General features: G+C 42.2%; 1 protein-coding gene across 5 annotated transcripts in view; it reads right to left on the reverse strand.

The window, feature by feature from the left end:
• MAST4 (microtubule associated serine/threonine kinase family member 4) overlaps positions 1 to 16,160 on the reverse strand; it is a 516,137-nt gene that overhangs the window by 243,963 nt on the left and 256,014 nt on the right. For all 5 annotated transcript variants that reach the window (XM_054715206.1, XM_054715204.1, XM_054715205.1 and 2 more), the window contains one exon: positions 1,575 to 1,606. In XM_054715206.1, the coding sequence (XP_054571181.1) occupies positions 1,575 to 1,606 (32 nt within the window). The remainder of the gene's footprint in view (positions 1 to 1,574; positions 1,607 to 16,160) is intronic.

The following is a 16,160-nucleotide window of genomic DNA, read 5'->3' on the forward strand; positions in this document are numbered from 1 at the left end:
AAACCATTGTAGCATTTATTTTTAAAAGTATTTTCTTTTCTCAAAGTCATAAAAAAACCTTGCATGAGAAGAGTAATTATTGGTATCTGTCTGGTGGTCACGGAAAACGCTGAGTGACGGTAAGTCCCAGAACATCTATATTATACATCATTAATTCTTTGAGGGATATTTGGATTTAATTGAAAATTCAAAATAACATGCTTATTTTTGGTTTGCTTCACTTAGAAGTATTAGTTTCCCTAATAATAAAAAGTGTAGATTTCTGTTGAGTTATATACTGTGCTTTATTCCCATATTCTGACTGATAGATCAACTGATTTTTATTAGGAAGGGGATTTTATTTTATTTTTTTTTGGCTTTTTTTTTATTAAGGTATTATATGTGTACATATCTTACCATTGCCACCCCTAGGAAGGGGATTTTAAATGGCTTAAATGTATTCTAACTTTCTTTTATTAAGTAGTCAAAGCATAGACTCCAAACAAACCTAGGCCATCATTTTTTAATTTTTATTGAAGATTCATACTCTCAAGTAGAGAAATTTAAATATTTTCTTTATATTCCACCCCCCATCAACTCATGGCTATTAGTTAACATTAACAGAATTGAGACTTGCACAAATATTAAAAGAGGTTTGGCCCTTAAACAGATATGGGGAATGTAATTTGCTAATTCACGTTACCTTAATAGTTTATAGAAAACATACTAATTCAGAAACAGAAAAAAAAAGTGTGGGCTATTTATTAAAGGCTAAAAGGAAGAGGTATGTAAAGGAAAGGTTGAAAACCACTATGAAGAAATCAGGTCAAGGGTTATAAATCTGCTATTTAAATACAAAGCCTTACATGGATCAGTTCATTAAGACATAGATCTAACAGTAGAGAGCTCAGTTCATTCAAAGTCTTCCTTAATTCAAATGCAAACGGCATTATTTACTCTATATGAAATTCATAGTATAAAAAAACAGAGATTTCCAGATCATAATTCTTTTTTAAATATATTTATTTATTGATTTCAGAGAGGAAGGAAGAAGAAAAGAGAGATAGAAACATCAATAATGAGAGAGAATCATTGATCAGCTGCCTCCTGCACACCCCGCACTGGGGATCGAGCCCACAACTCAGGCATGTGCCCTTGGCCAGAATCAAACCTGGGACCCTTCAGCCCCCAGGCTGATGCTCTATCCATTGAGCCAAGCCGGCTAGGGCCAGATCATAATTCTTGATTCAGATCAATTTATACTATCTGCAGACCAAATAATGTTTTTGCTTGTTTACATAGAATTTTAAAATTTAAATTAAGATTCTCCTAGGAATAAATATGCATTTTGGTTTACAATGCCAGTAAGGAATAAAAAAACAAAACACCTGAAAACTTTCAAGTTACCTTGAACTCACTAATATTGAACGTTTATAAAGAAACGCACTTTCTGGTTTTCCTAATTTGGTTGATTATCATTCATTTTCCATTTGCCACTGAAAATCTAACAAGTCAGAGAATAATCATTTTACAAACTGTACCTCCCTCCCACCCCCCAACACCCCCCAAAAAAGGAACAGAATTGTGCTACTTACAAACTTCCTCTCCTGGGAAGACTTAGCTCCTTCTGCAACAGAAAAAAAAACACAAAGATATATATGAGAAGTTATATTCCCTCAGACCACTAGGACAGGAAATGGATAACAAGAAATGTACTGTCCTTCCTTATGCGTAATTTGGCATTCGCTATACATAAGAAATTTTAATGTCATAATTTTACGCTGGATCCCTCCTTATATTGTTCTTTTTATCTATTGTGTTCAAGATACAAACACTGTTTACCTAAATTCCAGAGCAGGAGACACCACTCCTCACAAAACAATGACAGGAAAATACTGAGTTGAGTTACCTGGCCCTATAACTGAGCATCAGGAAAATCTGAGGAACCAAAGGCCTTATCCAAAGAAGAAACAGACTTAAGGGGGAAAAGTCCTGCGAGATTATCTATAATAATAAAAGCGTAATATGCAAATCGACGGAGAAGTCCAACAGTGGAAGGACTGTCTGGATGACATTCCGGATGAAGCCTGGGCTGTGAGGGCCAGCCGAGGCAGGCGGAGCTGCGAAGGCCCACTCTTGTGAAATGAAAAGAACAGTTAAGTCAGACGATTTGTCCCCAACAGAAACAGACTCATGCCAAAATATGGTGCATACCCAAGATTACACTTTATCTTTTAAAATAAATCAAAAGACTTCTTTCTGGTGTTATTTTTTAAACATATGTAAATTATGACTTAGGGTATTTGAAAGTAGGTTAATGAACCTCTATAAAGGTAACTAGACAGCAACACCAATTAAGAGAGCACTTTCTAGCTTTAAAAGGGTGCTCTCACACTTATCTTTAATTAAGACCATTATGAACCTACGTACAGAGGGGCTGTGGGGAAAAACAACAACAAGCAAACAAACAAACACAAAGGGACACAGAAGTACCTCCACCCATTAATGAAGCTTTCAAATCCGGGCTACTCAAGAATGATCACCTGATGACAATAATTAAAGAATAGGAAGCAATGAGTCATTGGACTATTTAAATTCAAAAAGAACACACTATAAATTCTAAAGACTCGGCTAATTTGGTTTTCCATTCCCATAACTATAATTTATTTTTTTGCCTTCCAGGAGCTCAAAGCATTATCTTTTGAAAAGTGTTTCCCCCTCAGCTTCAAACTCACCTTTCCTGTCCCCTATCTTTATGGGCTCCTTCAATGCCTACCAGGACAGTGGCCTGAGATCTCACTTCTGGACAGTGCAGCTTGCTCCGCAGAACATGGCCCGAGAGTCGCAGGCTGGAGGGGAGGATACTGCTTTAGATATGATGCCGGACTTATTAAGTGGCAAATGTGTTTTGATACAGGGTCATAATAACCATATCACTGTTTAACTGCAAGAAGAAACAATCAACAATTTTAGGAACAGGGTATCTTTTTCCTTCTTCCAATAGCAAACTTGCCTTTTTCAAGGTCTGTGGGGGTCAGTGGTGAAATGCTTTTTTTGCTGTTTTGTTTGGCTTTATTGCTTAAGCCTTGATTAGCCCCATGAAATTACAGTGTTTGCTAAACTCCGCTCCCTGATTCTGAAACGTAAATATACCTTCACTGACTAAAGCCCCTGACTATGACAGTTTTCCTTCGGAAGTGCAATGGAAATGGAAAACCAGTGAGGAGCTTTCTACATGTGCATCTTTGGCTATGACAAGCCCTGAGAAATTAGTTTTGGATTCAGATTTAATAAAGAAATGAGAGAGCTTCCTAGAAGTACATGTTCACCAGACTGTTCCTCGAAGCAAAGGATTAGAGACCCACTGCCCAGCAAGATGCCAAGAGGTTCAATAAGGAAACACACTCTGTCCAGTAAGTTGACTCTAACTGGATTCAGCAGCATCAAAAGAAAAGGAAGTGTACCTGAGATGTTAGCATTAATAACAGAAAGAAATGTCAGACGTCCCTTCAACTTTATATGCAAACAGATCACTATAAAAGGGAAAGGGCCAAATGAGTGATCCCAAAGAGTTGGATCAATCATATTTCACCAAATGACTCCACCATCCGCGGGCTGCTCTGCTGTGGGGGTAAAAACGCTGAAACAGCAAGATAAGGGATAAACACCAGCTCTGTTTTTAATCAGTCTTTCGAGCAGGTCTAGAATTATGAGTTCTAAACAAGGAGAAAGGTCACGGTGTGCAGCCCAGCACCGCGGTTCCGCGGGACGGCAGCGGGGCTCAGCGATGAGGCGCAAGGACATTCAATAGGCCGCTGTCAGCTGACCTGAGGCTTCCAAGCTAACCGAGCCGGAGGAGCTAATCCACCTGACGGCTTGAATGTCAGGCTCGGGACTGGAAACTCAATTTGGTAGCAAATTGGAATCAGATGTGATGGTAATAAAGTGAGAGAAATGACTGTGCGGTGGCCAAGACCTTGTGAACAGGAGCTGCAAACGGCTGCAAACACCAGGCAGGCGAAGCAATTGCAGGCAGCGCGAGGAGTGCGGCTGCCCTGACACGTGGGGACCACATGCTGATAACGTCTGTACCGCTCAATCTAAGTGAGCAGCATCAAGGCATTTACTGCCCAGGTCCCTGTGGGACTCGGTGTGTGTGTCCTTGTTTATTTTCCTAATGTCATGATAAGGCCACTAACAAATACCTAGTTAGATCAACACGTGGTATTGGTCACAGTCATAAACCAAAGTTTGTGCATATATATTTGAAATATGTGTTAAAAACTTAGCATCCGGTAAACATTAGAGGCACTGGGGATAAAGGACTGTACTCGCTATAAAACACTAGCGTCGTGTGGAAAGGCCTGGAGCAGAGGTCTTTTAAAAGTACGCAGCAGTACGAAGGGCGGAGGGTCAGTGATGGTCCCCATTATCCATGATGACAAAATCTGGCGGAACTGACATTATGCTCAACCTCAAGAGTAAGCGCAGGTTAAATTAAGCTAATGGCAATGCTCAAGGCTTGGACAAAGGAATTGGTTCATAGACGGCAGGAGATTCAATCTGGGAAAACAAGATGCAAAACAACGTTTGCTCGGGATTCCTGGGAAAGAACTCCCTTTCCTTTTCCAAGAGAACTAGCAGGAAAGAAGGGGCATCATTCACCCTAGGAATCTAATGGCCACTACTTGACAGACATGAAAGGTGGCATAAAAGAAACAGACAGAAACTTGGTGTTGGGTGGTATCTTTGAGACAATGGTTCTAGGCTTGCCTATTACCTGGATTTCTCAGTTACACCAGCCAATCAAGTCCCTTTATTGTTTAAAGCAGTTTAACTTGTGTTTTCTGTTCCTTGGGATTCAAATATTCCCAAGTGACACAATACTTGAGCCTCAGCTTTATTAAGCGTCGTCTGGGAGTTGGCTACGCAGCCTCAGGTGTGGGCGAGGAGAGGGGCATTCCAGAAGTGGGCACAGATGTGGCAAGGTCGGGTGGAGTGAAACCATACACAGCTCTTGGGAAGACAGGAATGGCGGGACAGGGGGAGAAAGTAAACACCACCAGGACATGAGAATGGACGCAGGGACAGGGCCAAGTCATAGAAGGTTTTTGGAAGGGTCTGTCTTTATCCTATGGACAATGGGGAACTCCTGGGACACTTTAAACAGGAGAAAACATGGCCGCATCGGCACGTTCAAGGGGATCACTCTGGCATCAGGGTGTCCATGGGCTCACTGGGAACAAATGGGAAAAGAATTAGGGGCTTATTCCACTGTCCAGGATTCAGGACCAAGTGCCAAGACCAAAGAAAGAGGCAGCGGGGAGGGTGGCGAGGGGCAAATTCAAGAGACAAATGTGTGCACAGAATCTACAGGAGAAGAGCAGGAATGCTTAACTTCTGGAGCAAAGGCAAGGTCCGCCATGCAGAGATTAGGGAAAAGGGGACATCCTAAGCATTGGGGCCTTCCAGACGTTAAACAATGGAAATCGGAATGTAAATGAGGGGATGGCAAAAAACCACTGAAGTTAGCTCAGCGATGGACAGGAACACGAGATCAAGTTGCAAAATTAAGATTAGAGCAAAGGTTGCCATTCCAGGTCTTCCTTGCATGGAAGTTAAACACCAAACCCCTTTCCCACTTTAAATTTTGACACAAATGGTGGAAATTGTTTTTCTTTACTAAATTCATCTGCTTTCGTGTGCTGAACAACAGTACCTAACATTTCCTGTGGAGTAACATACATTATCTTATTTAATCTTCACTATTATCTCCACTTTAGGGAACTGAGGCGAAGGCAGGTTAAGCAGCTTACACAAGGTCACGGAGCTGGGTAAATGGCTTAGCTTGTCCTTGAATCCACATCAGCCTTAGTGCTGGGCAGTTTAATTACTTTCCATCACCAAGTAAGACCTGGTGTATTTGTATCGTGGACTCCCCTCATGAAGGGCACCAAGCTGCATTCATAGTTGATAACACGCTGGCAGGCAAGCACTCTCAAGAAGGAGGGACACAAAAGATCTTTGCAGCTCTTTCTAAGCAAATTTCACACTTAAATTATTTTTATAGACTCTGATTTTACTTGAAGCAAAGCCTTGCAAATACATTACTTTTAACACAGGCCTTTTAAAGGAGAAAAGCGTAACAAGTCAAATAATCAGCTAACCCCAAAGTAAATGAGCAAACGTAACAAGCTTCCTTTCCAGTCAATTACTGTGGTTTTTGATGCTTCCTAACATGTTATACCCTGGACGTCAAGAAATTAAGCTTGGAAATGAGATATTTATATACCTACTGCCTTCCAACTCAGTATTCTATAAGGGATATCTCCCTCCTAAGTCAAAATTTTCCATGTTTCCCTGCAGGGTTTGTCAAATAACAACTAGAACATCCTATCTAATAAAAGAGTAATATGCAAATTGACCATCACTCCAACACACAAGATGGCTGCCCCCATGTGGACACAAGATGGCCACCACAAGATGGCCAGCAGGGGAGGGCAGTTGGGAGGGACCAGGCCTGCAAGGGAGGGCAGTTGTGGGTGATCAGGCCAGCAGAGGAGGGAAGTTGGGGGCGACCGGCCTGCAGGGAAGGGCAGTTGGGAGGGACCCAGGCCTGCAGGGGAGAGCAGTTGGGGGAAACCAGGCCTGCAGGGGAGGGCAATTAGGGGTGATCAGGCCTGCAGGGGAGGGCAGTTAGGGGTGACCAGGCTGGCAGAGGAGGGCAGTTAGGGGTGGCCAGGCAGGCAGAGGAGGGAAGTTGGGGGCAAACAGGCTGGCAGGGGAGCAGTTAGGCATCAATCAGGCTGGCAGGGGCATGGTGAGGGGGTGATCAGGCTGGCAGGCAGAAGCGGTTAGGGGCAATCAGGAAGGCAGGCAGGCGAGCAGTTGGAAGCCAGCAATCCTGGATGTGAGAGGGATGTCTGACTGCCCGTTTAGGCCTGGTCCCAGATTGGAGAGGGTGCAGGCTGGGCTGAGGACACACACACACACACACACACACACACACCCGTGCACAGATTTTGTGCACTGGGCCTCTAATCTATAATAATAAAAGCATAATATGCAAATCAACCAAACGGCCAAACAGCGGAATGGCTGAACAGCAGAATGGCCGAACAGCAGAACGACGATGTTCAGATGACCTTCCAGACAAAGCCGGGGCTGCGAAGGCCTACTCTTGCACGGATTTCGTGCATCGGGCCTCTAGTATATCAATAACGTCTCCCGTTTATTGAGTGCCTATTATATACTAAGGGAAATGCACGTATTTCCTCCAAGTTGTTAGCTTCCACCTCACAGTCATATTGTATTTTCTGTGCTTATTTTGTGCTCAAAGAACAGAAGAACTATTTCTTTCAAGCTAACATATGTCATTTTTTGAAATTAAGGAAACTAGTTTTGATCAAATTAGGAAGCCACAGTGCTTCACAACAAGTGAAGCTAAACAAGACCAACCAAACATGACACTAAAAAAATAAATAAAAAAAATGAAAATAAATCCCAATTTAAGCCAATTGTATACTTCACAGTGCTCCAATGCACAAAACCTAGATTCAGACCTACCTATAGTCTAATATTAGCTAATGCTGGAAGTGCCCTTGAAAACTTCCCCTAACTTTCTCGGTTTCCTACATTATAAAATGAGGCTATACCAAGTTATGTCATAAGGTGTTGAGGAGATTCATGAAAACCCATGGCCTACATTTAAACAGGGGAGCAGCACCCCAGATATCTCTCACAGTAGGAGAGACACCCTAGAGCACTAGCGAGCGCTCTGACAGAGAGAGGTTGGGTGGCATCAAAGAGCAAGTGCCCAGGACCCGCCCTCCTCTCTCAGGGCAGAACCTGGGCACAGTCTGTGAAACAACTGGAAGATTCAAAACAAATGAGGCTTCGGTGAAATCATGCAAGAAAATTCCTCGAGTAGAAGGGGATCAAACACCGATGCTAGCTACTTAGAATTTTAATCATCTTTAAGGCAGTGCCCATTTAGAGGTCCTTTAGGACTATAAAATTAAGGTCATCATGGACAAGTTGTGTGATTTTCCTTTTTCCCTTAGAAGAGACACGTGAAGGAGGCTCTTGATAAATACGCGTATCAGCCCTGCCACTTAGCTGTGTTTCTTGTTGCTCGGGAAAGCCTGTGACCTACAGTGAGCTCAGATAACAAGGCAACACCGCACAGCTGTGCCCCACAAGGCTCCGCAATTTCTTCAGTCCTTCCATCCATTACCAGCAAATTACAGTAAATTCAAAATATTGATCTGCACACCCCTATATGGGAAGAAAGTTACCATCGACTTTTATTGCTTATCGTGGGTACAATTCCCCAGGATCAATAAAAGCTACAATGTTCATAAGCTTCTAAAAAGCTAGTTAATATAGTGGATATGAGACACCTCTTAGGATCACTATAAATCTATAAGAGTCTTCAACAGAACAGCAGCAAACTTCTTCAATGTTCGAAAGCCTTATTTGAGTTTAGAATTTTCTCATTACCCAGGAAAATGCCCTTGGAAAGAAGTAAACATCAATGACTGGAAATAAAAATTAAGCAACTAGAAAGAACCCTACTCAACCGATTTTCACTTTTAACTTTCAGTTCCTCGTATTTCCACACCGACATCACTGTCCAATCCAGAGTCCAGCATTAAGAGTTGTAAAAAAACAAAAACAAAAAAGTTGTAATCACTTTTAAGTGTATCTTAATGCAGGTTTACATGAGTTTTCTTGACAGTGGTTTCAATGAAAACCAGTTTGGCCATAAACAATATTTCAATCACCCCAATTTAAAAAATCAATCTCCTTTTATGAACCAATTTTTAAAAATCAGATAATTCAAAGGTCCCATTAAAATTACAGACAACCTTAATACAAAAAAAGGAAAAGGCTTTTTATAGAGCCAGGGAAGAGAATTGGATGAGACTATCTGACCAGTGAAAGTGAATTTATTCAGCTAAGATTAATCATTTTTATTTACTAAGGACACCTCGTAGTTTAGCAGTCACTTTTCTGAAAGCCCATTTTAGTACAGAAATTTACAGGCAAATCAGCTCTAGGGAGCTCTTGAAGTGCTGTATGAAGCTAATACCCACAAGTCTGCTTTTGCCTGACCATTCTTCTCCATCTAAATGCAAAAGACGACACTTAAAATGTACATAATAAAATGTATGAGGGCGATGGAAGATTAATGGCACCCATATTCAAATAATCAATAATGTGACTTAAGCCTTTAATGGTAGTGAAATTTATTGTAAAGAGGTCACAGAATAAAATAAACAATTGGCTTGTACAGGATATATTTTATTTAGTAATAATAGGTTCTATTTGTGAAAGGGTACGCTATCTGACTTTTTATAAAGTATTTCTTCCAATGTTCTATTTGAAATAACATCATCAGCCGAACGTATGCTGGCTGGCACTGGCAACACCAAGACTGAAGAATCCAGGTTAGGAAGGCTCCCCTATCCCTACTTCACACCTTCCCTCCATCACCACTCCCCTCCACACCTTCCCTCCATCACCACTCCCCTTCACACCTTCCCTCCCTCACCACTCCCCTTCACACCTTCCCTCCCTCACCACTCCCCTTCACACCTTCCCTCCATCACCACTCCCCTCCACACCTTCCCTCCATCACCACTCCCCTCCACACCTTCCCTCCCTCACCACTCCCCTCCACACCTTCCCTCCATCACCACTCCCCTCCACACCTTCCCTCCCTCACCACTCCCCTCCACACCTTCCCTCCATCACCACTCCCCTCCACACCTTCCCTCCATCACCACTCCCCTTCACACCTTCCCTCCATCACCACTCCCCTCCACACCTTCCCTCCATCACCACTCCCCTCCACACCTTCCCTCCATCACCACTCCCCTTCACACCTTCCCTCCATCACCACTCCCCTTCACACCTTCCCTCCCTCACCACTCCCCTTCACACCTTCCCTCCCTCACCACTCCCCTTCACACCTTCCCTCCATCACCACTCCCCTTCACACCTTCCCTCCCTCACCACTCCCCTTCACACCTTCCCTCCATCACCACTCCCCTCCACACCTTCCCTCCATCACCACTCCCCTTCACACCTTCCCTCCCTCACCACTCCCCTTCACACCTTCCCTCCCTCACCACTCCCCTTCACACCTTCCCTCCATCACCACTCCCCTCCACACCTTCCCTCCCTCACCACTCCCCTTCACACCTTCCCTCCCTCACCACTCCCCTTCACACCTTCCCTCCCTCACCACTCCCCTTCACACCTTCCCTCCATCACCACTCCCCTTCACACCTTCCCCCCCTCACCACTGTGCAAACAGGTGCTGCCCCGGCTGCTGCCACAGCGACAAAAACCAGCCTTGCTCTAGGAAGCCCCGGGCACCGTGCTACACATCTTCTCCCACAGGACTTATTTCAGCCTTTCCCGACCCTGCAATTACAGGAAGGCTTAGCACCATTTTTTCTTCTGCTGCAGAAACCGAATCTTGGACAAATCGGGCTGGGATTTGCTCAAGGTCAGAGGCCTCACCTTCAGCACAGCAAAGACCAAAGGAGCCTTGATGACGGTGTTTCCATACCACACCAACCTGGACACTCAACCAACAGAGATTTTTAAGAGGCAAATAATAAATCCTTAGCTATTTAAGCTACTATGAGTTGAATGTTTTGTCATTTGCAGCTAAAGACATTTCTGATACTCTCCAAAAACTGTACTGGGCTATGCAAGTCGGCTTTTGGGCAGTGTCTCCCAAGGCACACCAGGGCATCAAGACAGCCCTGGCGCCATCAGCTCTCAGCACGAGCAGGGCTGGTTCCCCAAAGAAAATGACCAAATGCTCCTTAAATTAGCAGTAGGTTCTTTGAGAAACAAAAGCCTTGGACGCATTGATTATAGATCTGCCGGTGTGGTTCCTCTTTCCAAAATAGATTTGGGAGAGCTGCACAGTGTGTGTTAATAACTTTGAAGTTAACCAAAGAGACTTCAAACTTGATGGCATCACGTTTGTGGCCGTTAATTAGCAGAAAATATTATAACTCGGTGAAGTTTTAGATTTTTTTTTTAATTGCTTCTTCCCAAAGACTAAATTCTTTTCTCACCGCAAATACAGAATCCTCCCAAAGTCAACATGACCCCTGGTGATGTTTTTTTATCCCAAGGACTACAACAAGGGTGGACATTTAAATTTGAGACCTACGAACTTTTTGATTAGATGGCCTCGTATTTTTGTTAACTAAAACACTAAGTTAACAAGCAGGAAGATTTCCCCCTTAAAATATGTGAATGCTTCCACCTGTAATTCAGGGGTGAACTTAGGTGGCTTCCACTTTGGTTTTCGGTTCTTCCTTTGAAAAATAAAAGGCACACCGGGCCTTATTGTACTGACAAGATTACTGTGTTCCACAGAAGCTGTGTGTCCTCACACTGGATTACACTGGATTACCTTGGAAACCTGAAATTGATAGTTGAGTCTGGACTCACTGCCTATAGAATATAAGTTAAAAAAAGAAAAAAAAGAAAGAAAGAAAAAAGTAAGACCTGACACTACTATAAAATAGTATGAACCAAGAGGGAAAATCAACTTCAGAACATTGACGAATACAGTCATAGGCAGCCTAAACCATTTTTCAAAGCCACACTCTAGACAAGCTGATGAATTTTTGCTAATGCTTTTAAATGGTTCTGTTGCTTTAAATGCTAGTTTGAATAGATAAACGGAATTACACTGAATTGAATTATATATCAATCAGAATAAAAACAGTAACTAAGTAAAACAGACTACTAAAGAATTATGTCTTTTTTATTGAGATATAATCGACATATAACATTGTACAAGTTTAAGGTGTACAAGGTAATGATATGATTCATTTATATTGCAATATGATTGCCACTGTAGCATTAAGTAACACCTCTATTGTGTCACATAATTATCATTTCTTCCAGTAGTGGGGACTATTAAGATCTAGTCTCTTAGCAAGCTTAATGTTGATAATACAGGTTTGGGGTCTGTAATCACTGTGCTGTGAATTCGATTTCCAGGACTTATTTATCTACTAGTTACAAGTATGTTCCCTTAAACAACCCTCTCCCAGTCCCCCAACTCACTCCTGGAGACCACCATTCCTCTGTGTTGTTGTTTTTTTTCAACTTCAATTATTTTAGATTCCACACATAAGAGGTATATGTCTCTTTTATCTAAATATAAAAATCCAATGTGCTATACGCTAGCTAACTGAATTAAGTTGCTCGCCCATGGAGTCCTTTGGCCCACCCATGAATGCATTGAGGGGGCAGAGCCACAAGGAGGCCACCGAGCACAGTGGCCCAGAAGGAGACTGGCTTAGGAGTATGGCCCTGAGCAAATTACTTACCCTCCTGGGGCTTTCTGCCCTCACTGGAAATTACAGATAGGAAGAGCTCACAGTTTTCATGTGGATTAAATAATACACATAAAGTGTCTAGAAAAGTGACTGGTACACATTGAGCACGCTAATATTAGGTTATTATCCTATCTTAAATATTCATGCACAAATCTGACATTGCAACCCTGGAGTTTTACAATTTGAAAGTATAAAGTGTTCATCTACATAATAGGTAGTTATGCTGATATATCTCCCTCGCACCAACAGACAGGTGAAAACTGATAATATGTTTAAATATTCTCTAAGCCTACTTGAATGAAAGCTTAGGGAATCTATCCTGGAGTTTCTTATTGATACGCTCAGATGCTTTTTAAATGAGCTCTGCTACTTTAAAAACTAAGCCAAAATAGCTGACCTGGGCAGTTGTAATTGCCTTTTATCAAGCACGGTGTCCATCTCAATGAAAAACAAACTTCTTAAAAAGCCAGACTCCATTTTTATCTACACACATGCTAACCAAGTTGGCATATGTTCCCAGCATGCTATAGTATGGACTTTAAGCAGATCCTTCTTATCTTGTGTGGCTTTCATTATATCTACAGGAGAGAAAGTATGTCTTTCTATGACCAGGAATAATGCTGGATGTGTTGTCTACTGTGTTTGCATTCTGTATTTTTCTCAGTCCACCTTTCATCAATAAATAACAGTGTTGCTTTAACTAAAAAGTGTGGAAAATTCTGATTGAATTTTCCACTTCAAAGTACACAAAATCATTTCATCTAACATGCTGTGTTAGAAAATCTATGCCCCATTCTGACCTCCTGTTGCAGACTATTCAAGTATTGGTGATGCACCGTATCACACTGCATGGCTGGCAAAGTCCAGTAAACATATTGACTGAGAAATGTTTTTTAAAAAAAAACCCTATTCCACACAGATCCCAGCTACTGTCAAAAAAAAAAAAAAATCACAAAAATGTTTGCATTCTGTCTGTGTGAGAGCATGACAGAACTCTAGGAGAAATTCCCACAATAACTTGCATAACTCCCCATCCAAGCAGGAATATGCAGGGCTGGAGGGAGGGGGAGCGCGGGGAGGGGCCCAGCAAGGTTCTGCCCCAATATATGCTCAGAAGTACACGAGAGAAGACGTTATTAACCGTGTCCTTCCTTTAACCTATTTGCAAGGTAAAACAAAATTTAGCAGAAGAGATTACTACCACTAGTGAGAAGGCACAACTCAGCCGGCAGGCAAGGAACACACGGAGGAAAGGTAATGTATTGATTGACCTTTCCTTCCAACCGCAGTCCAGGCAGCGAGCTGTCTTTTTTCATTTGCAGGGAAATGACAGCTGACCTAGCTTATTTTCCGGGGCCAGCAAACCAGGATAGTCCTTGGACGAGTTAGGCAGCCAAGACTGGCGTACACCGACAATGGCATCGCACTCTAACATCACGCTGTTCTAAGTAGGAGACCCTAGGCAAGAATACTGTAACCTGATGGGTTAGAGCTCTTTCTTCCTCCAAAAATTCAAGCTTCCTTTTGGGAAAGCAGTGGGGAAGGTGTTTCCTAGGTTTCCGAATGGCAGCCAGGATGAATTATTCATCTTCCCTGAGATAAAGAGCAACAGGGTCCACTTAACTCCACATTTCCTAAAGAACTTTGTCACTGGTTATTACTTGACAAGAAAAACTTAAAGTTTCCGGGAAAATGTTTTGTATTCGACGTTTCAGAAACACCTAGTTAAACAGAGCTCAGAAAACTTACTTAGTGTAAGATTTCTCTGAGATTTTTACAATTATTAGCATTTATACATATACATATATATATATGTGTGTATATATATGTATATATATATATATATATATATATATATATATATAATTGATTTCAGAGATGAAGGGAGAGGGAGAGAAGATAGAAACATCAATGATGAGAGAGAATCATTGATCGGCAGCCTCCGGCATGCCCCCTACTGGGGATTGAGACCACAATCTGGGCATGTGCCCTGATTGGGAATCTAACTGTGACTTCCTGATTCATAGGGTGACACTCAACCACTGAGCCATGTCAGTGGGGCATGATTAGCATTTTGTTTAACAAGAGCAACAGGCACCATATGCAGTATTCCCCCAATGAATGGGACCATGGAACACCCCTCAGGCACACACACAAAACATGCTTTGAGAGAGAGACGTAGGTTTAACTAAACCTTTATTTTAGTACAATGATAGGATGACCACAAAAAAAGCAAACAGCGAACTATTTCCATGCACTTCACCAGTGACTGCCCTCAGTAACTTTGAATTTCACAGTCTTGTATTGCACTCTGATGAAAGAGGTAGGCACCCTACACTGTAATTCAATCAAGTAGCCCCAGCATACCTTGCAATGCACAACAAATCCAAGAGAACCCTGAAAAATGAGGACCACCAACGAATTCCTGTGCACCCCAGTGATCCAATCTACAGAGAAACGAACACGGAGCATACAAGCACATGACTAGCATGCCACCGGCCTGCATTCATGAGAAAGATAACCCCAGGAAGTAAGGGCTGTTACCATGCCCATGTGTTTATAACTGGCAGAATAACAGAGCTGGGTCCCTATTTATCAATGGCCGAGGCTTATCTTTGTTCTCTTTTCCCTATTGGCAAACTTCCTGATCTCCTCGGACAAATTTCCTATGTCTGAGGCTTCTGCTTCCACTAAGGATGCAGACAAGCACAAACGACCACTTCTCTTGACAACATGAATGGAGATATGAAGGAAAGCAGGAAATGAAAGTATGTTACCGGTTTGTCGGGCTCCTCCCAGCCCTCCATGGCCGGTTCCCCCTCCTTCCGCCCCTCCACCAGGTGGAAAGCTGGCTGTGGGCCTCTTTCTTCCTTTCACGCGTTTATCACTTGCTGTAATTTACCTTTTCTAGGTGTACTGATGACCTTAGCTTTTGAAATGATTTTTTAAACTATGGTTATATAGCTTACCCAGCTTGTTTTTATTGTTAAGGTAATGGTAATGGTGTCTACATCCTAAGTGAAAGGGCAAGTCCAGAAATAGGAGACTTTGCTTCTTCATGTGTCTATAATTTTGAGTACAAGCCAAACATTTTGAATAGAAGCCCAGTAGAAACTGAGGTAAATAATAGCTCCAGAGGAAGGGGTGTCTCTCCTATGTGACACCACCTGAAGAGGGTGCTGAGTCATGCTGTTTTCTACCTGAATGAGGTGCTAAGTCATGCTGCTCTCTACTTGAGCTGGGTCTAAGTATTCTTTATGACTTATGGTCAAGAAAAGAAACAGGCAATACACACAGATGCAGAGATAGCATCATCATCATCAAAGACTCAAAAATAATTATGCTAAATGATATAGTGGCAAACACATATGATGACATGAGTGAAGACATGGGAAATTTCAGTGGAGAGGTAGAAACTTTAATAATAGTAAGGAACAAAAGGGGAACACTGGACTGAAAGATACCAGAATGAAATGGACTTAGCAGCTGACTGAGCAAAGTTTAAGTTAAAATGATAGGAGTTATTAAAACAAATCACCCAAAGAATAAAGCTAACAACAAAAACAAAACAAATAAAAATGTCTAAGACATGTAGGATAACATCAAACTGCCTAACGCAGGTATAAATGGAGTCCCATAAGAAGTGGAGAGAAAATGAGGTAGCTGAATAGAGTAATTCACATAAGGACAACAGAGGTCGGGCTGTACCAAGTCACCTATGCAAATCAAGGATTTCCCAAAAAGTAAAGAAGGGCATCAACCCACATATGTACGAGTGTATCCTGAGCAGAATAAACA

This window comes from Eptesicus fuscus, chromosome 4 (genome assembly GCF_027574615.1).
Source record: "Eptesicus fuscus isolate TK198812 chromosome 4, DD_ASM_mEF_20220401, whole genome shotgun sequence".
NCBI lineage: Eukaryota > Metazoa > Chordata > Mammalia > Chiroptera > Vespertilionidae > Eptesicus > Eptesicus fuscus.